This window comes from Hypanus sabinus, chromosome 29 (genome assembly GCF_030144855.1).
Source record: "Hypanus sabinus isolate sHypSab1 chromosome 29, sHypSab1.hap1, whole genome shotgun sequence".
NCBI lineage: Eukaryota > Metazoa > Chordata > Chondrichthyes > Myliobatiformes > Dasyatidae > Hypanus > Hypanus sabinus.
The window spans coordinates 12,777,818-12,805,554 of NC_082734.1; the positions used below are offsets into that span (position 1 = coordinate 12,777,818).

Consider the following 27,737-nt stretch of genomic DNA (forward strand, 5'->3'; position numbering starts at 1 on the left):
TCTTTTACAGTATTTTTATTCAGAAGAAAAGACAAGATTTACAGAGTGCAACACATAGATACATCTCAACATAAAGTGTGTACATTCATATATTGTAATAAAATTGATCAAAATGTTATAGCATTACACATAAAGGTATATCACTCCATAATCAAAAATCTAAAGATAGGTCATACATCATAAAAGAAATTTTTTATATAAAAAAAAGTCAACTCCCTACCAACTACCAAAGAAAAAAGCTGTTGGATAATAATAGATAATTAGAAAAAAATACATATTCGCTTAAGAAGAGAAGATAGAAATATACATAAAAGTCTGTGCACTGTTAAGCTTTATAAATTGGAAAAGTAATTTAGGAAAGATCCCCAGATATCATAAAAGGATTGTTTCAAATTTAAGACTGAGCAGCGGATCTTCTCTAATTTTAAATAAGACATAATATCACGTAGCCATTGAAGAGGGGTAGACTCCTTCCATTTAAGTAGGATTGCTCTCCTTGCTACAGGAGAGGTAAAAACCAAAACCTGTAGGTTAGGAATATTTAAAATTATATCTTCATTTGCAATAATACCAAACAAGGCGGTAAGGGGATTTGGGTCAAATTGGACCCTAAAAAGTTGTGAGAAAGTATGGAATACTTCCCACCAAAACTTCTCAATTTTAGGACAAAACCAAAACATATGTAGTATATTTACAGGAAACTCATTTAAGTGATAATGAGCATAGAAAACTAAAGAGAATGGGCTTCACTAATTTGTTTTTCTCCTCATATAAATCAGGACATAGGAGATTGCTATTCTTATCTCAAGTTAAGCTAAATTTTGAAAAAGTATTCAAAATGTGAGATCAAGAGGGCAGATATATTCTGGTAAGGAGGAATATAGATGGAAATTCAGTTACTCTGTTGAATATATATGCACCCCCGGGAAGTGATATTAGTTTCTTTCAGAAAATTACTGATATTATGGTAGTGGAAACAGAAGGTCTCCTGATATGTAGGGGAGACTTAAATTTACAATTAGAACCAAACTTAGACTCTTCCAATAGAAAAACCTATGAAACAAAATCCTTACATAAGAAAGTTAATACACTTTTTGAGGATGTTGGTTTAATTGATATATGGAGGGACCTTTTCCCCAACAGAAGGGATTACACCCATTATTCTGCTCCCCATTCTGTATGTACAAGAATAGACTATTTCATAACAGTTGGAAAAGACAAAGACAAAATAAATACCTGTGGAATTGGGACAATAGATGTAAGTGACCATGCACTTATATATTTATCTGTTGATTTTGACCTACAACCAAAGAATACTATTTGGAAACTAAATTCAAGTCTACTCAATTATCCGTACTTTAAAGAACAAATTAAAAAAGAAATTGGTCTGTACTTAGAATTTAATGATAATGGAGAGGATTCACCTCCCATTTTGTGGGATACTCTGAAGGCTGTCTTAAGAGGGAAAATTATAGCGATATCTTCATATAAGAAAAAAAAGCAATAAACCATTAGAGGAATTACAAAATAGGCTGAAGGAATTAGAGAAAAAACACAAATTGAATTGGCACAGGATATATTAGGGGAAATTAAAAGAATTAGGAATGAAATTAATTGTTTGGCTACGCAAAAAATCAGGAAAATTTTAATGATTCTGAAACAGAGACATTATGAAAGTGGATTGAAATCTCTGAAAATAATGGCTTGGAAACACAAAAAAAAGGGGGAAAAAGGCAGAAAATACAATTCATAGAATTAGGGACCCAAGAACAAAAATGATAAAAAAGAAGCTTAGTGAAATTCAAGAAGCTTTTGAAGTGTTTTACAAAACTCTATGTTCCAAAGTTCCAGGGGGAAGCATAACCCAAATTGACACCTTCCTGAATTCTCTAGAGTTACCCACTGTAAGCGAAGAACAAAATAGAACAATGACTGCTGACAAAACTGAAGTTGAATTAAAAGCTGCAATTAGTCGGCTTAAATTAAGCAAGTCACCAGGATCAGATGGATATACGGCAGAGTGGTATAAAATAATTTAATTCCTGTTCTACTCCCCACACTGAACTGGGCTCTAAAAAAGGCACAAATGCCACCCAGTTGGAAGGAAGCGATAATCTCAGCTATACCAAAAGAAGGCAAGGATAAATTGGAATGTGGGTCATTTAGACCAATATCCATTCTTAATGTAGATTATAGATTATTTACCTCCATCATGGCCAAATGATCAGAAGAGTTTCTACCCACACTGATACATAACGATCAGACAGGTTTTATACGACAACGCCAAACACAAGACAATATACGAAGGACACTTCACATTATGGATCATATACAAAAAAATAAAATCGAAGCAATAGTGATAAGTGTAGATGCTGAAAAGGCATTTGATTCGGTTAATTGGAATGTTCTTTACAGAGTTTTACATAGATTTGGTTTACATGACACAATTATTAAAACTATACAGACACTATATGACAATCCTATTGCTAGGATTAAAATCAATGGATATTTATCAAATAGTCTTACTCTAGAAAGGGGCACGAGACAAGGTTGTGCATGGTCACCACTACTCTTCGCGTTATATCTGGAACCATTAGCTCAATACATCAGACAAAATGAAGATATCAGGGGAATTACTATTAAAGGGACAGAGCATAAATTGGCTTGTTACATGGATGACATTTTGATCTATCTAGGGCAACCAACATACTCTTTACTTAAATTGATGCAATCCTTTGAACAATATGGTCAATTATCAGGATACAAGATCAACATAGATAAAACCCAATTACTTTCATATTACTATAGCCCACCAAGAGAAATAGGAAGTAGATATCCCTGGGCATGGCACACAGAGTCGTTCAAGTATTTGGGCATCATTATGCCAAAAGATTTGGCAAAATTATCAGAATGTAATTATCAGCCTGATGCACCATCAATAACTCTCGGAGACGTGAGGCGAGATATAGGCTTTTATTCGCTGGAAGAAAGCAGTCAGCAGCAAGAGATCCCCATACGACATCCTGGAGACAGAGGGGGGAGCAGTGCCTCCAATCGCCTTTTTACCGGGGTCTGTGGGAGGAGCCACAGGAGCAGTCAGCAGAGGGGTGTGTCCAGACAGATATATGTAGTTCACCACACAGCCTTTACATAAAAAATTAAGGAAGATATGGCAAGATGGAATCTGATTCCTTTTTTCAGTCTCAGTTCAAGGATTGAGTCTATTAAAATGAATATACTGCCCAGACTGTTATATCTCTTTCAGACCCTACCAATAGAGATTAATCAAAATCAATTCAATGAATGGAACAAGATGTTATCAAGGCAAATTGGATCAGCAAATTTGCTGATGATACAAAGATTGGAGGTGTAGTGGACAGTGAGGAAGGTTTTCAAAGCTTGCAGGGGGATTTGGACCAGTCGGAGGAATGGACTGAAAAATAGCAGATGGAGTTTAATGCAGACAAGTGTGAGGTATTGCACTTCGGAAGGTCAAACCAAGGTAGAACATACAAGGTAAATGGTAGGACACTGAGGAGTGCAGTAGAACAGAGGGATCTGGGAATACAGATACATGGTTCCCTGAAAGTGGCATCACAAGTAGATAAGGTTGTAAAGAGAGCTTTTGGTACATTGGTCTTTATAAATCAAAGTATTGAGTATAAGAGTTGGAATGTAATGGTGAGGTTGTATAAGACATTGGTGAGACCGAATTTGGAGTATTGTGAGCAGTTTTGGTCACCTAATTACAGGAAGGATATTAATAAGGTTGAAAGAGTGCAGAGATGGTATACAAGGATGTTGCTGGACCTTGAGAAACTGAGTTACAGAGAAAGGTTGAATAGGTTAGGACTTTATTCCCTGGAGCGTAGGAGAATGAGGGGTGATTTGATTGAGGTATATAAAATTATGATGGGTATAGACAGAGTGAATGCAAGCAGGCTTTTTCCACTGAGGCTAGGGGAGAAAAAAAAGAGAGGTCATGGGTTAAGGGTAAAGGGGGAAAAGTTTAAAGGGAACATTAGGGTGGGCTTCTTCACGCAGAGAGTGGTGGGAGTGTGGAATGAGCTGCCAGATGAAGTGGTGAATACGGGCTCACTTTTGACATTTAAGAAAAACTTGGACAGGTATATGGATGAGAGGGGTTTGGAGGGATATGGCCCGGGTGCAGGTCAATGGGACTAGGCAGAAAAATGGTTTGGCACAGCCAAGAAGGGCCAAAAGACCTGTTTCTGTGCTGTAATGTTCTATGGTTCTATGGTATATTTGGCAGGGTAAAAGGCCTAGAGTTCATCTCAAAACTTTGCAATTAGCAAAGGAAAAGGGGGGATGGGGCCTACCTCCTCTTAGAGATGATTATTTTGCAGCACAGTTGAGAGCTGTGATATGTTGGTGCAACCCATCATGTGACGCTCAATGGAAAAACATTGAGGAGCTGGTACTTTCTATCCCCATACAAGCAATATTGGCTGATAACAACTTGCAAATATACATAAAAACTACTGATAACCCAAGGGTGAAATTGACTCTTAAAATATGGAAAACTACTATAAAAGAATCTAATCTAGAGGGAGATGTTGCAATTCTTAAATGGTGTGAATATGACTCGGATTTTACACCAAGTATATTGGATGCTAGATTTAAGGACTGGACAGCTAAAGGAATAACAGTTCTTTGCAACATAATGAAAGAAGGAACACTATTCAGTTCTGAAATGCTTAAAGAGAAACACTTATTAGAAAAACAAGATTTTTATTGGTATTCACAGATGCAACAATATGTTAATAAGACGCTTAAAAATGTAACCAAGGCAAGTACATGCTTGATAGAGCTATTTAGAAAAGCATATAATTCAGATAACAGTAGTAGAATCGTTTCAAGCATGTATAAGGGGTTGTCAAATCTTAAAACACATTCGACTTCATATATTAAAACAAAATGGGAGAAGGAAGGAGGGATAATTATATCTGAGGAAGAATGGACAATAATATGGAGGTATCAATGGAAGTGTACCAGTTCACAGTAATGGAGGGAGTTTGGATGGAAAAACTTGATAAGATATTTTATTACACCCTCTCAGAAATCCCATTATGATAGTAACTTCCCTGTTTGCTGGAGAAATTGTGGAAATCAAAATGCAAATCATTATTATATTTTTTGGGACTGCCCTGTTATCAAAAACTATTGGAGGGGGATACACAATGCCCTACAAGACATCTTTAAATGTGAAATACCCTTAGAGAGTAAGACCATATATTTTGGATATATACCTCAAGAATGGTTGAAAAGAGATAAATATTTAATGAATATGCTGGTAAAAAGACTTACTAGGAAATGGTTATCACAGGAGAGCCCAACTTTAAATGCATGGATGGAAATTACAATGGACACTTACAAAATGGAGAAGATAATAGCATCTGTTAATCATAAGCTGGAACAATTTGATTCATACTGGGAAAAATGGTTTAACTACATAATGCATATAATACATAGGCCTGATTTTATTCTCACAGATCAATGAATATGTTGTAAAAAAAATCACTCCCTACTTGTACATAGTTCTTTCCTTTTGCTTGTTTTTCTTTCCACTCTTTTCTTTAAGTGTATACCTCAGATAAATACTTAGTGGAGATTTGTGACATATATGATTTTATTATATATATATATATATACATACAATGACTGAAATACATCTTATGGAAATGTTTGTTTGATGATGAACTTCAATAAAAAAATAAATTACAAAAAAACAAGAAAGTGAGCGTGAACAAGATTGCAACATCTAAACAGCAACTGGCCTGGCCAAACAAATTGTGTTACCATTGTGGCAGAGGCTCTCGTACCCCAGACCGAGGCAGGTTTAATGGTGAAGCTCGCAGAAAATGCAACAAAACAGGACACATACCAAGAGCATGTTAGGCAGACAAAGATCGATGGGCTGCACAGGGAAGAGTAAAAGATAAAAAGTCAAGTTGCAGTTTCAGAAAGAGCTCTGATCTGCATGCTGTTGGTGAAAAATCTGATAATGATGAGAGTGACACAGGACTGAACAGCCTTGAGATTTACAACGTGAAAACCAAGAAGAGACAAGCAATATGGCTTACATCAGAAGTGAACAGCAAATTAAAATGGAATTGGACACTGGCTCGGCTGTTACAGTCATTCCCAAAATGAGCTTGAAATCCATTTCAGATGCTGAACTGAAGGCTACAGATATACAACTGAGAACTAGAGATGCTGTTGTGCTTTTTTTGCCACACAGCCGGTGTATAGAGTCCAGATGAGATCTTTGGTGATGTGTAAACCAAGAAAACTGAAGCAATTGTAGATATTAGTCTTGGAGCATTCCACATAGATTGGGAGACCACTTAGCTAAGCACCTATGCTCTGTCTGCCAGAAAAAGTGGGATCTCCCAGTGGCCAGCCATTTCAATTCTACTTCCCATTCCCATTCTGACATGCCTGTCCATGGCATGTCAGATTGCTGACAGGCTCCTCCAGGTTGGAGGAGCAACGCCTTATATTCCGTCTGGGTGGCCTCCAACGTGATGGCATGAACATTGGTTTCTACAACTTCTGATAATTCCCCCTCCCCTCCTTTACCATTCCCTTATTCTCATTTTCCTATCTCACCTTACACCCTTAGCTGCCTATCACCTCCTTTTGTGCTCCTCTCCCTTTCCTTTGTTCCATGGTCTTCAGTCCTCTCCTATCAGATTCCCCTTTCTCCAGTCAATTATCTCTTTCACAAATCAACTTCCCAACTCTTTACTTCACCCCTCCCCACTCCTAGGTTCACTTAACACCTACCACCTTGTACTTCTTCTTCCTCCCCTCCCCCCACCTTTTGCTCGGACCTAATCTTTTTTTTCCAATCCTGACGAAGGGTCTTGGCCCAAAACGTCAACTGTTCACTCTTTTCTATAGATGCTGCCTGACCTGCTGAGTTCCTCCAGCGTTTTGTGTGTAATGCTTTGGATTTCCAGCATCCACAGATTTTCTCACATCCCTGTACATGTTCCATAGTCTTTCAATTTCCTCTTTTAACTCAGCATATTTCTGGTGTCTTTTGCTTATTGATTTATATATGTTATCTGTGCTTGCAATGGCTACATCTATTATGTAAGTTGTTCTTGCTTGTTCATCCTGTTATGGTCGCGTGCAACGCACTACTAAAGAAACACATGGAGGCAGAGAGAGCTGAACTCAGAATGCCTTTACTGATTCAAAATTGTGTGCTTAAATCTCCCCTCCCATGGGCCCCTGCGACCTGCAGGGCAGACGTGATGTCAGACTGGCCCTGGAAGGTCCACCCCGAGCAGGTAGTTACAAACACGCTTATACGTGTCTGCCCGTGGCTCCCTCTGGCGGTTCGAGTCCCGCGTGTGTGGGCCGCTGGATTGTATTATTATATCCAGATGGTTGCTATGGATTGTCCTATCTGAAATAATTTGTAGGCCCTGACTCTAAAACTGGATCAGGCTTGTACTTATAATACGGTACAGTGCCTTTTATGAGTTTGTATTTTAAAGCAAGATTTTGGTGAATGATGTTTGGCACTTGATTGTGCCTCTGCAAGTAATCATGTTGAGTTAAACTGCTACAGGATCCTGTAATGTGTTGGATTGTTTCCAGTTTCCCTTGGCATTTTCTGCATTTATCGCCTTGAATTTGTTCGTCTTTTATTATGTATTTTTGAGGTTTTTTTGTGTGTGTCAAGAGGAAGAAGGAAGCATGTGTTAGATATAAGAAGCAGGAAGCAGGAGGGGCTCATGAGAAATATAGGGTAGCTAGGAAGGAGCTTAAGAAAGGATTTAGGAGAGATAGAAGGGGGCATGAGAAGGCCTTGGCATGTAGGATTAAGGAGAACCCCAGGGCATTCTATGTGTATGTTAAGGACAGAAGGAGGACAAAAATGAAGGTGGGGCTGCTAAAGGATAAAGAAGGCAACATGTGCCTGGAGGTGGAGGAGGTTGAGGAGGTCCTAAATGAATACTTTGCTTCAGTATTCACAAATGAAAAGGACCTTGATCAGGGTGAGATCGAAATAGAACAGGCCTGTGTGCTGGACAATGTGGAGATTAAGGAAGAAGAAGTGTTGGATCTTCTTAAAAACATCAAGGTTGATAAGTCCCCAGGTTGCTGTGGGAAGTGAGAGAAGAGATCGCTGGAGCAGTAGCTGTGATCTTTGAATCCTCTTTGGCTGCAGGGGAGGTGCCGGAGGACTGAAGAATGACAAATGTAGTTCCCTTGTTTAAAAAAAGTAATCGGAAAAATCCTGGGAACTATAGACCAGCGAGGCTTATGTTGGTGGTCTGCAAACTATTGGAAAGGATTCTTAAGGATAGGATCTACGAACATTTGGAGAAGTACAATCTACTCAAGGATAGTCAACATGGCGTTGTGAAGGGAACAATTAGGTTCATGCCTCACGAACCTAATTGAGTTTTTTGAAGAGGTAACAAAAGAAATTGATGAGGCGGTAGATGTGGTCTACATGGATTTTAGCAAGGCATTTGACAAGGTCCCCCATGAGAGACTCATCCAGAAAGCCATGAAGCATGGGATCAGTGGAACCTTGGCTGTTTGGATAAAAAATTGGCTTACAGGAAGAAAGCAGAGGGTAGTAGTGGAAGGAAAGTATTCTGCCTGGAGGTTGGTGACTAGTGGAGTGTCGCAAGTATCTGTCCTAGGACCCCTGCTCTTTGTGATTTTTATAAACAACCTGGATGAAGAGGCAGAAGGATGGGTGAGTAAGTTTACGGATGACACAAAGATTGGAGGAGTTGTGGATGGAGCTGTAGGTTGTCGAAGGTTACAAGAGGATAAAGACAGGATGCAGAGTTGGGCAGAAAAGGTGGCAGGTGGAGTTCCATCTAGATAAGTGTGAGGTGATGCATTTTGGAAGGACAAACCATAAGGTTGAGTACAGGATTAATGGTCAGTTACTTAAGAGTGTGGATGAACAAAGGGACCTTGGGGTTCAAATCCATACATCCCTCAAGGTCGTTGCACAGGTTGAAAGGGTAGTTAAGAAGGCCTAAGGGATGCTAGGCTTCATTAATAGGGGGATGAGTTCAAAAGTAGAGAAGTAATGTTGCAACTCTACAAATCTCTGGTGAGACCACACTTTTTTAATTGTGTTCAGTATTGTACTGTAGTGTACTGGGTATTGTGTTCAGTTCTGGTCACCTCATTATAGGAAGGATGTGGAAGCTATGGAGAGGGTGCAGAGGAGATTTACCAGGATGTTACCTGGTTTGGAGAACAAGTCATTTGAAGCAAGGTTAGCAGAGCTGGGACTTCTCTCTTTGGAGTGTAGAAGAATGAGAGGGGACTTGATAGAGGTCTACAAGATTATGAGAGGCATAGATAGGGTGGATAGTCAGTACCTATTTCCCAGGGCACCAATAGCAAACACCAGAGGGTTTTATTGTATAACCGGTGCAATGAAACATAAAATGCTTAATTTAATAATATGACAAAGTATTGCACAGTTGCACTCACTAATTATCATAAAATATAATTATCAAGCAAGTAAAGGAAAAGACGGTAATCATGCCTTTTACCAATTTAAAAGCAATTACCTACTTACCAAATACCACCAATGAGAAGTTTCACTATCATTTCCACAAAGGGTCAGGCATAATATGTGTTCGGGGGGTCTGAAACAACTCTTGTCCTGGTGTTATCTGTTATCATCTGTGGTACCGCAGCCATGATGTGACATTTGGCTCAGGATTCCACTGAACTAGAGGAGGTCCATGTAGTTTAACAAACGTAAGTGCTGATACATGATTTATCAGCATTCTTGAGAGTGTTGTTGTTATTATCAAGTTCATGTGACTGAATCCTCTCTCATACTCAGCAGTACTAACTTGTGCACAGCTCAGTAATGGGCGTAAATCTTGGGGGGTGCGGCGTCCACGATCCTCCACATAATCTCTGAAGGCATTTATTACAGAGGAGGAAGAAAGCTTAAATCTCTTACAGAGAGATGACGTTGCAGCTTCTCCATAATTAGGCGGTATTTCAGCGGGCCAGTTATCTTTATCAAGGACACACATTTCATTTAGAAGGGATTTATACATACTTTGAGGTTTAGAAGTTTGAGAACCTTTCAAGGATGTTGCCGTGAACATACGGTGCTGCAAGTTGTTCACCTCAACCCTCTCACAGTAGTGCTTTTTCACGCATAACTTTGCCATCGGCAGGGATACGCTTCTGTGGCATGTCCTCCACCCGCACACTTAATGCTTTCTCAGTTTTTGCAAGCACTTTATCACGAACCAGAGAGACCATTTTTGCTGTTGTAGGGGCAGCACTATCACTTCCATCAACTTCAGCTTCTTTCTGCTTTACTGTGCTCGATTTGTTCTTTCCGACCTTACGGCCCACTTCGGCAAGCGACAAGCCACTTTTCAAAAGATCTCAGGCGTTTACTTTCTCGGCGAACAATGCTCGAACAATGGGTGCTGGAGAGAAACTGAGGATCTGTGAAGTGGCGGGAGGCTACGGCAGGGTATGCTGGGCCAACGGGTCGAGCGAGGAGGAATTTCACAGATATCTAAATAAAAAAGCAGTCACAGCTTAGTCTTTTGTTAAGATCAACAAAAAGGAAAGTGTGAAAAATGTGAAGCAAAGCAAGTTGGAAGGTCGGATTTGAAGGCAGAACGTGGGGTTCATAGCAGGATTCTCAGCAGTGTGGAGGGACAGAGGGTTCTTGGGGTTGGAGGCCTTAATGTTTTGCAGTTAATGTTTTTACTTTCTATTTTCAATCAGGTGGAAAATCGCAGAGCCTGTTTTACCACTGAGCCGGAGGTTGCAATTCTGGAAATGATCATCGAAAGTGTGACCAGACTGCTCCCTGTTCAAAGTTGTAGTTCATCAGTGCAGCACACACCTCAGAACCAGGCAATGAGCCTTGGAAATATTATGCACGGTAAAGCATTGACAAAGTTAAAGTAAAACTTATTGTCAAAGTATTCCATATACACACAGTGGCCACTTCATTAGATACCTCCTGTACCACTGAGTGTATGTTCATGATCTTCTGCTGCTGTAGCCCGTCCACTTCAAGGTTTGATATGTTGTGTGTTCTGAGATGTTCTTCGGCACACCACTGTTGTGACACGTGGTTGTTTGAGTTACTGACACCCTCCTATCAGCTTGAACCAGTCTGGCCATTCTCCTCTGACCTCGCTCGTTAACAAGGCGTTTTCACCCACAGAACTGCCTCTCACTGGATGTCCTTTTGGTTTTTTTGCCCCACTCTCTGTAAACTCTACAGACTGTTGTGCACGAAGATCCCAGTTTCTGAGATACTCAAACCACCCCATCTGGCACCAACAATTTACAAGCTGCACCTGTACACCTGCTCATTAATACAAATATCTAATCAGCCAATCGTGAGGCAGCAACTCAATGTATAAAAGCACGCAGACCTGGTCAAGAGGTTCAGCTGCCGTTCAGACCAGACATTAGATTGGGGAAAAATGTGACTTTGACCCTGGAAGGATTGTTGGTGCCAGATGGGGTAGTTTGGGTATCTCAACAACTGCTGATCTCCTGAGATTTTCATGCACAGCAGTCTCTGGAGTTTACAGAGAATGGTGGGGGGGGGGGGGGAGATCAAGTGAGTGATGGTTCTGTGGGCAAAACCACCTTGTTAATGAAAGAGGGCAGAGGAGAATGGAGACGTTTCCTTTCCAGAGGTCTCTCAACCTTTGTCACAGAAATGATATCTGCTTTTTCCAGTTGATGAGAGTGACAGTCGACTGGCTCAACACCCAGAGCAGTGACACCTCCGTCTCCATCGCCAAGGTTCTGAGAACTCCAGGCTCTCCTCCCCAGCTGCTAACAGCGTTACAGAGAGTGGTTTTGCAGTTACAGCGGCGATTTTAACTCACAGTAGAAACTAAACCGCGTATCGAAAAGAAAACTCGGTTCCAATCCGCTGTTTGACTTCGATGACCTTGTACTCTGGCTTTCAGTCAGAGGCCTTTCCCCACCGCTGAAATGGCTAGCATGAGAGGGCATAGTTTTAAGGTGCTGGGGAGTAGGTATAAGGGTAAGTTTTTTACTCAAAGTGCATGGAATGGGCTGCCGGCGACAGTGGTGGAGGCGGATACGACAGGGTCTTTTAAGAGACTTTTGGATAGATACCTGGAGCTTAGAAAAATAGAGGGCTATGGGTAAGCCTAGGTAGTTCTGAGGTAAGGTTCGGCACAGCTTTGCGGACGGAAGTGCCTGTGTTGTGCTGTATGGTTTTTATGTTCTATTATGCGAGGAATGTCACCTGTCAAGATTATTACCGCAGTCATTTTCATTGCGCAACGGTCAGCTGATCAAGTTTCGCATGATTGAGAGGGGACAATTTTTAAAATAAACTTCAACTGTGTTGCGGAACCCCTTAGAGTGAACATGCCACGTTATTGCGTGCCGGGAATAGCTGGGGGGTAAAGGGAGGATTATATACAGTACAGTATATACGGCTTGTGTAATGGATTTCAGCAGCTGTGAGCAGATCCCCTTCCAAATCCATAGCGTGAAAATCTCCACAGACATGGCCTAGAGACAACCAGAAAATAAAGTGTGGTGGTTAAAAACACTTCACTCAACCAGCTTACACCCCAGCGGAACAGCAGATGAATCAGTTTACAAAAGGAAGTGTGGAATTATAACGCATCCAGTTGCAGCTCTCCTTACACGACCTCTCAGCTTACTCCCCTCCTTTTGCATGATCTCCCTGGTTAATAATCCATACTTCCTGCACTGATTTCCCCTCTCTGTGATCCTTCCCCCTGCTAATGCCCTCTACCTGTCCCCGGCCCCCGCTCCGAGGGCGGAACCTTTCTTCAGGGCTGCAGGGGCGGGCAGTCCCGTTTGCCGGCGAGACAGGAGAGATGGCGGCCGTGAGGGTGGCCGCGGCGCGACAGCTGAGGGTGAGTGAGGGAGTGAATGGAGGGCGCTCCGAGACGCCGGGGGGTGAGGAAGAGAAGATAAATAACTCATAACTGCAGGAGCAGTTTAGAGAAGGAGGGAGATGAGAGACACTGGAGAGGGAGGGTAGGAGGGAGATCAGAGACACTGGAGAGGGAGGGAAGGACGGAGATGAGAGACACTGGAGAAGGAGGGAGATGAGAGACACTGGAGAAGGAGGGAGATGAGAGACACTGGAGAGGGAGGGTAGGAGGGAGATCAGAGACACTGGAGAGGGAGGGAAGGAGGGAGATGAGAGACACTGGAGAGGGAGATGCGAGACACTGGAGAGGGAGGGAAGGAGGGAGATGAGAGACACTGGAGAGGGAGGGAAGGAGGGAGATCAGAGACACTGGAGAGGGAGGGAGATGAGAGACACTGGAGAGGGAGGGTAGGAGGGAGATCAGAGACACTGGAGAGGGAGGGAAGGAGGGAGATGAGAGACACTGGAGAGGGAGGGAAGGAGGGAGATGAGAGACACTGGAGAGGGAGGGTAGGAGGGAGATCAGAGACACTGGAGAGGGAGGGTAGGAGGGAGATCAGAGACACTGGAGAGGGAGGGTAGGAGGGAGATCAGAGACACTGGAGAGGGAGGGTAGGAGGGAGATCAGAGACACTGGAGAGGGAGGGTAGGAGGGAGATCAGAGACACTGGAGAGGGAGGGTAGGAGGGAGATCAGAGACACTGGAGATGGAGGGAAGGAGGGAGATCAGAGACACTGGAGAGGGAGGGAAGGAGGGAGATGAGAGACACTGGAGAGGGAGGGAAGGAGGGAGATGAGAGACACGAGATGGAGGGAAGGAGGGAGATGAGAGACACTGGAGAGGGAGGGAAGGAGGGAGATGAGAGACACTGGAGAAGGAGGGAGATGAGAGACACTGGAGAGGGAGGGAAGGAGGGAGATGAGAGACACTGGAGAAGGAGGGAGATGAGAGACACTGGAGATGGAGGGAAGGAGGGAGATCAGAGACTGGAGAGGGAGGGTAGGAGGGAGATGAGAGACACTGGAGATGGAGGGAGGAGGGAGATGAGAGACACTGGAGAGGGAGGGAAGGAGGGAGATGAGAGACACTGGAGATGGAGGGAAGGAGGGAGATCAGAGACACTGGAGAGGGAGGGTAGGAGGGAGATCAGAGACACTGGAGAGGGAGGGAAGGAGGGAGATGAGAGACACTGGAGAAGGAGGGAGATGAGAGACACTGGAGAGGGAGGGAAGGAGGGAGGAGAGACACTGGAGAGGGAGGGAAGGAGGGAGATGAGAGACACTGGAGATGGAGGGAGGAGGGAGATGAGAGACACTGGAGATGGAGGGAGATGCGAGACACTGGAGAGGGAGGGAAGGAGGGAGATGAGAGTCTGGAGAGGGAGGGAAGGAGGGAGATGAGAGACACTGGAGAGGGAGGGAAGGTGGGAGATGAGAGACTGGAGAGGGAGGGGAGGGAGATGAGAGACACTGGAGAGGGAGGGAAGGAGGGAGATGAGAGACTGGAGAAGGGGGGAGATGCGAGACACTGGAGAGGGAGGGAAGGAGGGAGATGAGAGACACTGGAGAAGGAGGGAAGGAGGGAGATGAGAGACACTGGAGAGGGAGGGAAGGAGGGAGATGAGAGACACTGGAGAGGGAGGGAAGGAGGGAGATGAGAGACACTGGAGAAGGAGGGAGATGAGAGACACTGGAGAGGAGGAAGAGAAGATAAATAACATAACTGCAGGAGCAGTTTAGAGAAGGAGGGAGATGAGAGACACTGGAGAGGGAGGGAAGGAGGGAGATAAGAGACACTGGAGAAGGAGGGAGATGAGAGACACTGGAGAGGGAGGGAAGGAGGGAGGTGAGAGACACTGGAGAGGGAGGGAAGGAGGGAGATGCGAGACACTGGAGAGGGAGGGAAGGAGGGAGATCAGAGACACTGGAGAGGGAGGGTAGGAGGGAGATGAGAGACACTGGAGTGGGAGGGAAGGAGGGAGATAAGAGACACTGGAGAAGGAGGGTAGGAGGGAGGTGAGAGACACTGGAGATGGAGGGAAGGAGGGAGATAAGAGACTGGAGAAGGAGGGAGATGAGAGACACTGGAGAGGGAGGGAAGGAGGGAGGTGAGAGACACTGGAGATGGAGGGAAGGAGGGAGATCAGAGACACTGGAGAGGGAGGGTAGGAGGGAGATGAGAGACACTGGAGTGGGAGGGAAGGAGGGAGATGAGAGACACTGGAGAGGGAGGGAAGGAGGGAGATGAGAGACACTGGAGATGGAGGGAAGGAGGGAGATGAGAGACACTGGAGATGGAGGGAAGGAGGGAGATGAGAGACACGAGATGGAGGGAAGGAGGGAGATGAGAGACACTGGAGAGGGAGGGAAGGAGGGAGATGAGAGACACTGGAGATGGAGGGAAGGAGGGAGATGAGAGACACTGGAGAGGGAGGGTAGGAGGGAGATGAGAGACACTGGAGATGGAGGGAGGAGGGAGATGAGAGACACTGGAGAGGGAGGGAAGGAGGGAGATGAGAGACACTGGAGAGGGAGGGAAGGAGGGAGTTGAGAGACTGGAGATGGAAGGAGGGAGATGAGAGACACTGGAGAGGGAGGGAAGGAGGGAGTTGAGAGACACTGGAGAGGGAGGGAAGGAGGGAGATGCGAGACACTGGAGAGGGAGGGAAGGAGGGAGATGCGAGGCACTGGAGAGGGAGGGAAGGAGGGAGATGAGAGACACTGGATATGGAGGGAAGGAGGGAGATGCGAGTCCTTGCAGAGGGAAATGTGAGACACTGGAGAGGGAGGGAAGGAGGGAGATGAGAGACACTGGAGAGGGAGGGAAGGAGGGAGATGCGAGACACTGGAGAGGGAGGGAAGGAGGGAGATGCGAGACACTGGAGAGGGAGGGAAGGAGGGAGATGCGAGACACTGGAGAGGGAGGGAAGGAGGGAGATGCGAGACCTTGCAGAGGGAAATGTGAGACACTGGAGGGGGAGGGAAGGAGGGAGATGAGAGACACTGGAGAGGGAGGGAAGGAGGGAGATGCGAGACACTGGATATGGAGGGAAGGAGGGAGATGAGAGACACTGGAGAGGGAGGGAAGGAGGGAGATGCGAGACCTTGCAGAGGGAAATGTGAGACACTGGAGGGGGAGGGAAGGAGGGAGATGAGAGACACTGGAGAGGGAGGGAAGGAGGGAGATGCGAGACACTGGATATGGAGGGAAGGAGGGAGATGAGAGACACTGGAGAGGGAGGGAAGGAGGGAGATGCGAGACCTTGCAGAGGGAAATGTGAGACACTGGAGAGGGAGGGAAGGAGGGAGATGCGAGACTGGAGAGGGATGGAAGGAGGGAGATGCGAGACACTGGATATGGAGGGAAGGAGGGAGATGCGAGTCCTTGCAGAGGGAAATGTGAGACACTGGAGAGGGAGGGAAGGAGGGAGATGCGAGACTGGAGAGGGAGGGAAGGAGGGAGATGCGAGACACTGGAGATGGAGGGAAGGAGGGAGATGCGAGACTGGAGAGGGAGGGAAGGAGGGAGATGCGAGACACTGGAGATGGAGGGAAGGAGGGAGATGCGAGACACTGGAGATGAAGGAGGGAGATGCGAGACCTTGTAGAGGGAGGGAGATCCAGGGCGCTTGAGATCTGAGCTACTGGAGATGGAGGTCCGAGGCACTGGATGGGAGGGAAATCTGAGATGCTGGGATGGAGGGTGATCCAAGATACTAAAGAAGAAGGAGATCTAAGCTCCTGGAGATCCAGGACACTGGAGAAGAAGGGAGATCAAAGCATTGGCAGGGCAGAGATGGAAGAAGATCTGAGATACTGGAGGTGGAGATGCAGGTGGAAGGAAGAGATCCTTGTGATGGGAGAGGAAGGGGATATCAGTGAAAATTCAAAGTACAGATGAAAGAGGGATGGTCATGTCACTGGAGAGCGAAGGAGGGAGGGAGCTTAAGACTCTGGAAATTTGAGGCAACAAAGAAAGAGGAAGAGGGTTTTGAATCACAAGGAGGAAGTTCTGAAGAATTGAAGAAGGAGAAAGGCTGGATCAGAGAAAATGGAGAGGGGGAGGATGCATGTGGAGATCTGAGGGTCAACAGATGCTGGCAAATTTATTACAGCTTCTCCTCTCCTTCCTTTTCCACCCCTTAAGACTCCTTTATTCTCATCCACTCCCTTTCTTCTTATTTCCTGTCCCCTTCCCTTTTCCCACTGTCTTCCCTCCCCTCCCTTCCTTTCCCCTTCCGTTTCCTCCATCCCTGTCTCCTATTTTCCCTTCACAAGACTTCATTTTGCCCAGTCAGATTGTATGTCATCCTCCTTGGCCCAGGGTGACAAGGCCTGATGAAATTGGCGTTAACTTTGTGAATCATTGTGCATCAAATGAAATGTGGGGATTTACTGCTCATGAGTAATGTTCTCTTTGAACATCAAGCTTTGGCAATTTGCTTTAGGGATGGTTGCAAAATTAAATTGAAGCATGAATTGTGCAAGAATAAGTTCCTTTAGATAGCATTTCCAAGTATGCATTACCTCTTTCCATTTCCTTTCATCCAAAGGATGTTATGCTTCTGCATTAAGCCAGTCAATTCCTACCTGGCAATAGCTTGGAAATACTGGCATTTTGTGTAGTATATTAATTTAGTCACAAAATGGAAATAAAAATATCCCTGCAGATGCCACAATAAAAGTAAATATTCAATTTGCCCTTCTGCTTTCTTGCTGTACCTGCATGTTACATTGCAGAAACCAATGTACAATACTTAAATATTCTGCTTTTGTTACTGTTTCTTAAAGATTACTTCGTTGTATTTGTCACATTCTACATCAAAACGCAGAGTGAAATGTGTCATTTGCGTAGAATCAAATCAGTGAAGGTTGTGCTGGGGACAGCTTGTCATACTTCAGACGCCAACATAGCATGCCCACAATCTATTGACCCTAACCCGCATGTCTTTGGAGTGTGGAAGGAAACCAAAGCACACAGGTTGGTGAGAACGTAGCAGCGGGCTTATGGTCCAATTGCTGGCACTATAGAACAATTATACTAATCATGCCATCCCTTTCAGCCAGACTAAATGAGTTTTCCACATTGTATTCCACTTAACCTGTTCTCCATTGACTTGGTCTTACCCCCTTGAAGCCATTTTACATCTTCCTCACGATCCACACTTCCTCATGATACTAGTTCAGTATCATCAACAGACTTGGATTCTTGTTCGCCTCGTCCAAATCATTGATCTAGTTGCGAACAGTTAAGGCTTCAGCATTGCTGGGCATGGTTTCACACCCTACAGGTGGCCTGTCGGTTCCCTCTCCATTAACCATTTCCCAACCCACTCCCCAGTTGCATATTTTTTAATTTTGCTTTATTGTCTTTTGTGTGGCTTCATATTGAAAGCCAAAAGCACTACACCAATTGTGCTGTATTTGTTTGTTGTTACAATCTGAAAAACTCGAAATAATTTAGCCAATATGGATTTCCCTTCAGAAATCCATGTTGACTCTGTCCATTCATGCTTTTATTTTCTAAGTACCCTGCTAACACTTCTTTCTTAATAGATTACAGGACTTCCTGTATTACTGATATGAAATAACTGTTATGTAGTCCCCTGGGTCGCCCCCCCCCTTTTTTTTCCTATGGTCCACTCTCCTCTCCTATCAGATTCCTTCTTCTCTAGCCCTTGATCTTTCCCAAACACTTGACTTCACCTTCCAGCTAGCCTCTTTCCCCTCTCCCCATCTTTTTATTCTGACATCTTCCCCCTTCTCAGTCCTGAAGAAGGGTCTCGGCCTGAAAGTTGACTGCTTATTCATTTTCCAGAGATGCTGCCTGGCCTGTTGAGTTCCTCCAACATTTTGTGTGTGTTGCTCGGGATGTGCAGACTTTCTCATGTTTGCATTACATAGTTCCCCATTTTCTCATTTCAAGTAGTGAATGGACATAAAATATTTAATTTCTCTCCCACTTTATTATTATTCCCCTTCACAAACTTTCTATTTTAGCCAATGTTAATTGAATTGTTTTCCAAATCCCTCCCTCTCTCTCACTGGTTCTCATTTTGCCTCTTTTTTTCTTCAGTGAGATTTCATTGGCATCATCTCGGTTCAGCTTAACTTTGTTCAAATCCTCTCACTGATCACTTTTTGCTGAGATAATTTCACTGTCTGCTACGTCGCTGGCATTTAGGGCTGCAATGAAGGGCCTCCGCCTATCTGTCCATACCACTGCATGCAGATGTAGAAGGAATCTTCATTGCTGTTTCTTCTGTTTGACCATTCAGGGTTGTTAGTCCTGAACTGAGCCCCTGAACCTGGAGGACCGGTGGACCACTCTTAGTCTGGCCTTTACCCTTTGACCTGTTTGGCATGGGTGACTCTACCAAGGTCCAAAGCATAAAGCTCTGACTCCAGCCAACATAGCTCTCCGGGTCATTGAGGCAGGCAAGCCTCCAATCCCTACCACGAGGTTGTGGTCCTTTGGAGGAATTTGACTTTGACCTGAACTCTATTGACAATGAAGCGAAGTATTGTTTGCCTTCAAAGCTTTCTTCTATTACAATTTTATTACAAACTGATCATTGCTTTGAAAGGGCAATACTAAGATTGTTGTTTTTATGTGTGAAGCACCTTTGTATATCGAGCTGTCAGTCAGGATGGAAAACTTCACTTTTAGCCCTTGGCGTTACGTTCTATAACTTCAAAGCGGTAAATTACTTCAAAGGAAGATGCAGGAGTCCGAAAATGCGGGTCTCTGTTTGAATCTTACTTCCAGTGAGGTGCACACGTTATAGCGTGATGACATATGCAGTTCACGCATTTATAATTATTTATTATAAATATTTATTTATCTAAATAATTAATGATTAATTGAGCAATATATATGCAAAATTACTCAAATGTCATTGAAATATTCAATACGCAATGTCAAAAAGATCAGCTTTGACATGCATATTTCCTCTTTGTCTATTCGGATCCACGAGTTTGTCCTTGAAATTTTTGCTCAGGAGGTTTCATAATAGTCTTTTTTTTGGTGCTCTGCTGTTCTTTATCCAGTTCCCTTTTATAAGCCATCCTTTCAGGCAGTATCGCCTCACCTTGCCAGTTACGTGAAGTTCAAGTTTGTTGTCACAGACATACACAGAGTCCAAATTTTGTGATAAGTAGCTTTTGGCAGCAGCACAGTACACTCCAGACATGACAAACATAAGCTACTATAAATCTCAATTATAAATTATACACAACTTGCACAACAAAATAAACATAATGACATTGGTCCAGGTTGAGAAAGAAATCGAGTCCATGGTACTGTTAGGGTTTGTAGGCTTGGTTTAAGAACCTGATGGCAATGGGGAAGAAGCTGTTAAACTTCCATCTGTGTTACGTGGTTATTACTACTCGAATAACCGGTAACCAAATAAACTAATTTATAAACCATATCATGATTTTGAACTGCTTTTGATCAAATTTCACCTGAACCTTCACTACCCAAAAAAGGACAGCTCTACCTGTAATGTTGTATTCTGTCCATTGCTTTTTGCTTATTCATTGCCCGCCTCTGTACCACAAACCACCAAGCCCTATTTTGTCATTACCATAAATAATTGTTGCTTATTTTATTTCATCATCATTATCTGCCGTGTCACACAATGTAGACGATTGTAGTCTCGTGACCATGATTGTTTCTACAGAAGTGGTTTGCCGTTGTCTCCTCTGGGCGGTGTCTTTACACGATGTGTGACCCCAGTCATTATCAATACTCTTCAGAGATTGACTGCCTGGCATCAGCGGTCACATAACCAGGACTTGTGATATGGAACAGTTGCTCACCATCCACCACCTAGTCCCATGACTTCACATGACGCTGATCTGGGGTGTTAAGCAGGTGCTACACCTTTCCCAAGGGTGACCTGCCAGCTAGCAGAGAGGAGTGTCTTATACCTCCTTTGGTAGAGATGTATCTCCACCATCCCACCCTTTGTTCTATTTGTCTGTCTTTACTGACCCTCTGTAAACTCTGAAGTGTCTGATGTCAGCCTGATCATACCTTACACGATGCTGTTTCCTTTCTACGTGAGACCTTACCTTTTGGTTTACACTCTATACATTGCAAATTCAAAATACTTATCTTTGCCATCAAGTTATGACTGCAATCTTGTTTTACAACTGCAGTAAGATTTCTGTAATCCAGTACCCAATAGTTCTGAACTCCAGCATTGGCTCACTGGTCAGTCCAGTTCCACTCTCTGCAAAGAGTTTGTATGTTTTCCCCCGAGGCTGTGTGGGTTTTGTCCCTCATTCCAAAGACGTACAGGTTAGTAGCTTAATTAATCACATGGGTGTAACTTGGCAGCGTGGGCCCTTTGGGCAGTGCTGTATCTAAATAAATCAGTAAGTGTAATCTGGAGATTCAGAGTGCAGACAGGGTTTGTGGCTAGAGCCAGGGCTCTGGATCGTGAGTCAGGTTTGTAGCTGGAGTTGGAATCCAGAACACCAGGGATCTGGAACTTTGGTGGCTTTGTACCAGGGCCGGTGTCCAGAGCTCGTGTATATTTTTCACCACCTTAAAGTTACTCAGTTCACTGAAAAATTTATTGTGCACACATATTGGTCACTTTATTAGGTATACCTGCCTGTTAATGCAAATATCTAATCAAACAATCACATAACAGCATAAATGTATGCAAGCATAGTCAGGAGGTTCAGTTGTTGTTCACACTAAACATCAGAATGGGGAAGTAATGTGATCGAAGCGACCTTGACTGTGGAATGACCATTGGTGCCAGATGGGGCGGTTTGAGTATCTCAGAAACTGCTGATCTCCTGAGATTTTCATGCATGATAAGCCTTTAGGGTTTACAGAGAATGGAGCAAGAAACGAAAAAAGAATCCAGTGAGCAGCACTTCCATGGGTGAAAATGTCTTGTTAATGATGGAGGTCAGAGGAGAATGGCCAGACTGGTTCAAGCTGACAGGAAGGTGACAGTAACACAAATAACCACACGTTACAACAGGGGTGTGCAGAGGAGCATCTCTGAATGCACAACACGTCAAATACGACACAGCAGAAGGCAAACATGAGGAAATCTGCAGATGCTGGAAATTCAAACAACAACACACACAAAATGCTGGTGGAACACAGCAGGCCAGGCAGCATCGATAGGGAGAAGCACTGTCGACGTTTCGGGCCAAGACCCTTCGTCAGGACTAACTGAGAGGAGAAATACTAAGAGATTTGAAAGTAGTGAAGGCCACAAACATACATGTAGTGGCTACTTTATTAGGAACCAGAGGTAACTATTAAAATGGCCACTGATTGTACAATATGTGTAAAAATAGTGAAATGGAATTGAAATGGCATTATTAGGAGTAACATCTACCAGCCAGGAAATCAGTACAGCACCATCGAGGATCCTGAGTTTTCTAGTATCTTCAGATTTCATTGGCCTCCAGTGTGCAATTCTTATTTTGGTTTCCTGGGCAACGCAAACAACACCTGATAAATAAATCTGAACTTCAATCTGGTGGCTGAGACACGGTTCTTCACATACTTCGGCATTCTAAAACTACTTCTTAAGACCTTTATTCCTTTATTTCCTACTTGGGGAGGGGGGAAAAGCTTCCAGTTTTCACCTTGTCACCGAGTCCTTTAAGATTAATTGAAACTTTCCTTCCTGGCTCAATGTTTCCTGCCTGCTTGCTGGCACTTGGCGAAATGTACTGGGACACTGTGTACAATATGAAAATAAGTTGCTGTTAACAACTTCAGAGACTGTAAGAATCCTGAAGTGAGAGTTACAGACAATTTAAAAGTATCCCTGGAGCTTATTGCTAAAGCAATATTGGATAAGTGGCTTTTACTTTGGCATGGAGTGTTTCCGCAATGGTATCTTTGACAATTGTTCTGTCTATTGCCAGAAACATTTGTTAACAAAGCAGTCACAATCTCCTAAGCTAGTGAAGCATAGCTCACTGATATTTCGGCAACTTTTTTTTCTCTCTTTGAAGAGTTAATTATTGTTGAAATCCTGGCATTCTTTCCTCATTCCAGGTGGAATTTGACCAAAAGGAATTGGGGCTGGAATTTGCAGGATGAGGTAGGATAACTTAAGTAAGGTGTTAGTGGATTGGTGTAAGTGCCAAAGGGTCTGTATGACTGAATCTAATTGACCCAATTCTTTGCTGATCTCTTCAGGTACTTATCCAAAGTGGCTAATGCAGACTCACTACCCCCTTCCCTTCCAATATGAACTCTCCCTTTGCACTGCTTTCCCCTGCCTCATTATTTGCCGAACTTGGTTTTATTCCTACCAATCTCCGCAATGAGATCATTTAACTCAAGTAGCACTGACTAGTCGGGTCTGAGACCTGACCTGTTCAGGGCGGCGCTGTTGTGTACTCATTATTACTGCGTTAGCGGCAAGGTTGGGGTTCAATTTCCGCTGCTACCCATGAGAATTTTGTACGCTCTCCCCACACTCTGAAGTTGTACGTTTAGGGTTAATTGTGGGCATACTACTTTGACGCTGGAAGGTTGCTGACACTTGTGGGCTGCCCAGTACAATCCTCGCTAATTTGATTTGACGCAAATGATGCATTCTACTGTGTGTTACCATGTACCTGTCATTAAAGTCTGTCCCGAGCCATATAGGCTCATCAGGCTGGTGCTTATTTCCGGTTTCCGTGGCGTGAAGCGACTGAGAGTATGGGACTCTCTCCCGGATAGGACGCCAGTCTATTACGAGGTTAACCCCCAGCATTTTTGCCGGTACCCATTTTCAGCTGGGTGGACTGGAGCAATGGGTGGTTAAGTGCCTGGCTCAAGGACACAACATGCTACCCTGGCTGGGGCTCGAACTCACAACCTTCAGATCGCTAGTCCAACACCTTAACCACTTGGCCACGTGCCAGACACCTGTCTTAAATAAAGCTAATTGTTAAAGGTCCCGGGATGATTGGATTCTCAGTCCTATTACCCCAGTGTGTTGCTCAGAGAGTTTGAGAACTGTACCTCTAAGTATTTAGCTCACTGAGAAATTTGCTGCTGTCAAACCATGTACTGCTCTGTCACATAGAGGCATGGTAGTTAGTAGAAGCCTGGATGATGGTGTGGAAACAAATTAATTATGTAATTATCTAAGCTAGCGTAGAGGTCAGCACAGCGCTTTACAGTACCAGCGACCCGGGTTCAATTCCCGCCGCTGCTTGATAAGAAGTTTGTACGTTCTTCCCCTGATCACGAGGGTTCCCTCTGGGAGCCCTGGTTTCCTCCCACACTACCTGGTTGGTAAGTTAATTGGTCACTGTAAATTGTCCCATGATTTTTAAAAAAACAAAATTGGATAGGTATATGGACAGGAAAGGGATGGAGGGTTATGGGCTGAGTGCAGGTCGGTGGGACTAGGTGAGAGTAAGCGTTCGGCACGGACTAGAAGGGCCGAGATGGCCTGTTTCCGTGCTGTAATTGTTATGTGGTTATTAGGCTAGGATTAAATTGGGGATCGCTGAGTGGTGCAGCTCGAAGGGCCTATTCCATGCTTTATCTCAATAAATAAATATATCACGGGCAGCACGTAACAGATAAAAGAAAGTAACACACACACAGAATGCCGGAGGAACTCAGCAGGTCAGGCAGCATCTATGGAAATGAATAAACAGTCGACATTTTGGGCTGAGACCCTTCTTCAGGACTAAGAAAGAAAGGGAAGACGCCAGAATAAAAAGGTGGAGGGAGCAGAAGGAGGGTAGCTGGAAGGTGATAGGTGAAGCCAGGAGGGTGGGAAAGGTAAAGGGCTGGAGAGGAAGGAATCTGATAGGAGAGGAGAGTGGACAATAGGAGAGAGGGAAGGAGGAGAGGACCCAGGGGGAGAGAGATAGGTGAAAAGAGGTGAAAGGCCAGAGTTGAGAATAGAGGAAGAGGGGAGGGGGAGGAAAAAGTACTCTGGAGTGTACAAACTCTAAAGTGCATATGTGACAGATAATTAAATATACAGCAATATACTGCTACTGGCACTGTCAAATTATACGTACTGGTCGGTAGCAGGGTGTTTAGAAGTCTCATAAGGTATTCACGGAAGCATAAATGCCATTCCTGTGTTATCTGGTCAATATTTGACTCCAGACCATCAATTTAGTGGAATCTTATCGACTTTCTGAAGTTACCCAGCAAAACATTCTGTTTGAGAATAATTAAGAATGGGCAAAATAAAAAATAACCTGCCTCACCGATCTGGCTAACAGAGCCAGCTTCCTGTAGTCACTGGAAGGAAGACTGAATTATTTATTATATCCCCCTGCATTTTTGGGGCACTATTACTGGTTGCCATGGTGATAATGGCTAATTTAGTATTGTATGTTGCATTCTCGGGCTCCAACCGTTGCATTATCGAGATCTTTTCTCGTATAATGATAACGGGAGCATGGATATCTTAGGTGATATCTGGTTTTGATAGCACGCTGGGACAGTTGCTGTAGACAGCGCAGAACTGACAACGCCTTTATACACATAGAACAGTATGGGGAAAGGCCCTTCGGCCCACAATGTTGTACTGAACCAGCTAAAAAGCAAATTAAAATAAAAGCAAAATCTAATCACTCCTGCTAATCTCCTCATCTTCCTCACATTCATGTGCCTATCTAAATATCTTTTAAAAGTCTCTCCTCGAATGTATTTGCCTCTTAATACACTTGGCTCATCAATTTCCAGTCTTTATTTAACGTTTAACTCTACACATTTGGCGGAGGAGGTCTCACTGGATACTCTGTTTTAGAACGTAGAAACATAGGAATACGAATAAGAAAAAGCTAAACCAATCTTTGAGGGCACTCTGTCAATCAGTTCAACTCTGATCCTCTGTCTTAATTCCATACCCCTTGATGCCTTTTGCTTTTTGATCTGTTTCTATCCTCTTCGCAAATATATTCAACAACTTGGCCTCTGTTACACTCGATAATTCCACATGTTAACCGCCCTCTTGAGTAGAGAAACTCCTTACCTCAGTCCCAGATGCTTTACTGCATACCCGTGACTTTGGTCTGTGGTGCTAGAAATCACATCCCCCCTCCTCTCAATCCCAGACTGGAGAAGCTTCCCTGCATCCAGCGTGCCAGAGTTTTGTATGATTCAACAAAATCTCCTGATTATTCCAAAGCAGAGTCGTCGAGGGATGCAGCAAGGAAACAGGACCTTCGACCAGCTCTGTCCATGTCGACCGCCTAAATCCTATTTTCATTCTCCCTACGTTCCCATTAAACGGCACAGTAGTGTAGCAGTTGGCACAACGCTTTACAGTACCGGCGGCCCGAGTTCAATTCCCGCCGCTGTCTGCAAGGAGTTTGCATGCTCTCCCCGTGCCCTCATGGGTTTCCTCCGGGTGCTCTGGTATCCTCCCACAGTCCAAAGACGTAGATTAATTGGTCATTGTACATCGTCCCGTAACTAGGCTAGGATTGAATCGGGGGATTGCTGGGTGGCGTGGGAGAGCCTATTCCCACTGTTTATCAATAAATAAATATTTAAAAGTCCCCCCCCCCCGCCCCCCGGCCTGCTCCCACACTTCCTCCATATTCTACCACTTACTTGAACATTAGAGGCATTAACAGTGGCCAATTAACCCACAAGACTGGAATGTAGCAAGAAATGAAGCAACCTGAGGAAACCTGCGTAGTCACGGGAAGAACTTGAAAACTCCACATAGACAGCACTCAGGGTCAGGACTGACCCCGGGTCTCTGGTGTTGTGAGTCAGTGGCTCTACGAGCTGCTGTGCAGTGCTGAGAGTAGGCCTAGTCAAGCCAGTCTTCCCCTAGTACGTCAGTCCCAGCCATCTGTCCAGTGAACCTTCATTGCAGATTAATTGTTCTTGAAAATAATGAAGAGATTTGCAATCCCTTTGGGTCCCTCAGGATGTCAGTTGACTTGTCTACGTAACTCTGAAAGGACGAACGATTGTGCGTATAAACTTGGTCCAAAGTCTTCCCCGTGAATGGATCCGAGATGAGGGGTGGTTGGACTCTTTAAGTGTGGGGATAAAGAATTAGCGGATTGAGAGAAGCACAGAAAAGCTTGAGACAGCCTTGTCGGGCCTCTGGTTGTGACTGGGAACGTGTGTGGGAGCAGTGGGCCTGGCTTCAGATTTCTGTGTTTACCGAGGAGAGAACAGCCTGAACTTCTTCAAGTGCCAGGAGAGGGATATACAGCACACCAACATGTCCGCCTTAGTTATCTTGCTGTGCCTGACTTTGAAGAAGCAATGTACAATTCTGATAGCGACAATGGACAACAACGTTTAAGCTGAGCAGAGTAAACATGCTTCCTTCTCTAACAGAACCTTACACCAAAACCTCCACTTTATGACACTATACCAGGAGTTACTAACCTCTCTTCTGCCACAGACCCATACCATCAACCGAGGGGGTCCGTGGACCCCCCTGTACTTGAAGAAAAACATTTCTTGCTCATTCATTTTCTTACCTTGATCTTTTCGTGAAGAATTCCCAGGAATAAAATGTAGAATGTACCGCAGCTTCAAACAGAGCAAGTCTGGTCTAGTTCTTCTTTCTGTGAGAGTAATGTACTTTGAACCAGCCTGGGAGGTTTATATCAGAAAAGATCCCTTCTTCTAACCTTTGAATAGCTGAGCTGACAAAATGCAAATGTGCCCAAGCAATAAATGATTGTTGAAGTTTGTGCTGTGTGGCGGTTGGAATTCAAAGTAATGCATTCTGCTTTCATCGGAGTAGTTGTGCCTGGATCATTGTCTAAAATCAATGTAGTGTAG

The 27,737-nt window shown here is 44.1% G+C and overlaps 1 protein-coding gene and 1 long non-coding RNA gene across 2 annotated transcripts in view; one reads left to right on the forward strand and one right to left on the reverse strand.

The window, feature by feature from the left end:
• LOC132383001 (uncharacterized) lies at window positions 1-27,549 on the reverse strand. Its single transcript, XR_009508518.1, has 3 exons — window positions 27,431-27,549; window positions 9,596-12,570; window positions 1-3,072 (listed from the first exon to the last, which is right to left on the reverse strand). It is a non-coding gene; the product is annotated as an uncharacterized LOC132383001 (long non-coding RNA).
• LOC132383000 (branched-chain-amino-acid aminotransferase, cytosolic-like) overlaps window positions 12,565-27,737 on the forward strand; it is a 39,761-nt gene continuing 24,588 nt past the window's right edge. Inside the window, exon 1 of the mRNA XM_059953665.1 lies at window positions 12,565-12,944. Coding sequence (XP_059809648.1) covers window positions 12,810-12,944 — 135 coding nt within the window. The 5' untranslated portion in view covers window positions 12,565-12,809. The remainder of the gene's footprint in view (window positions 12,945-27,737) is intronic.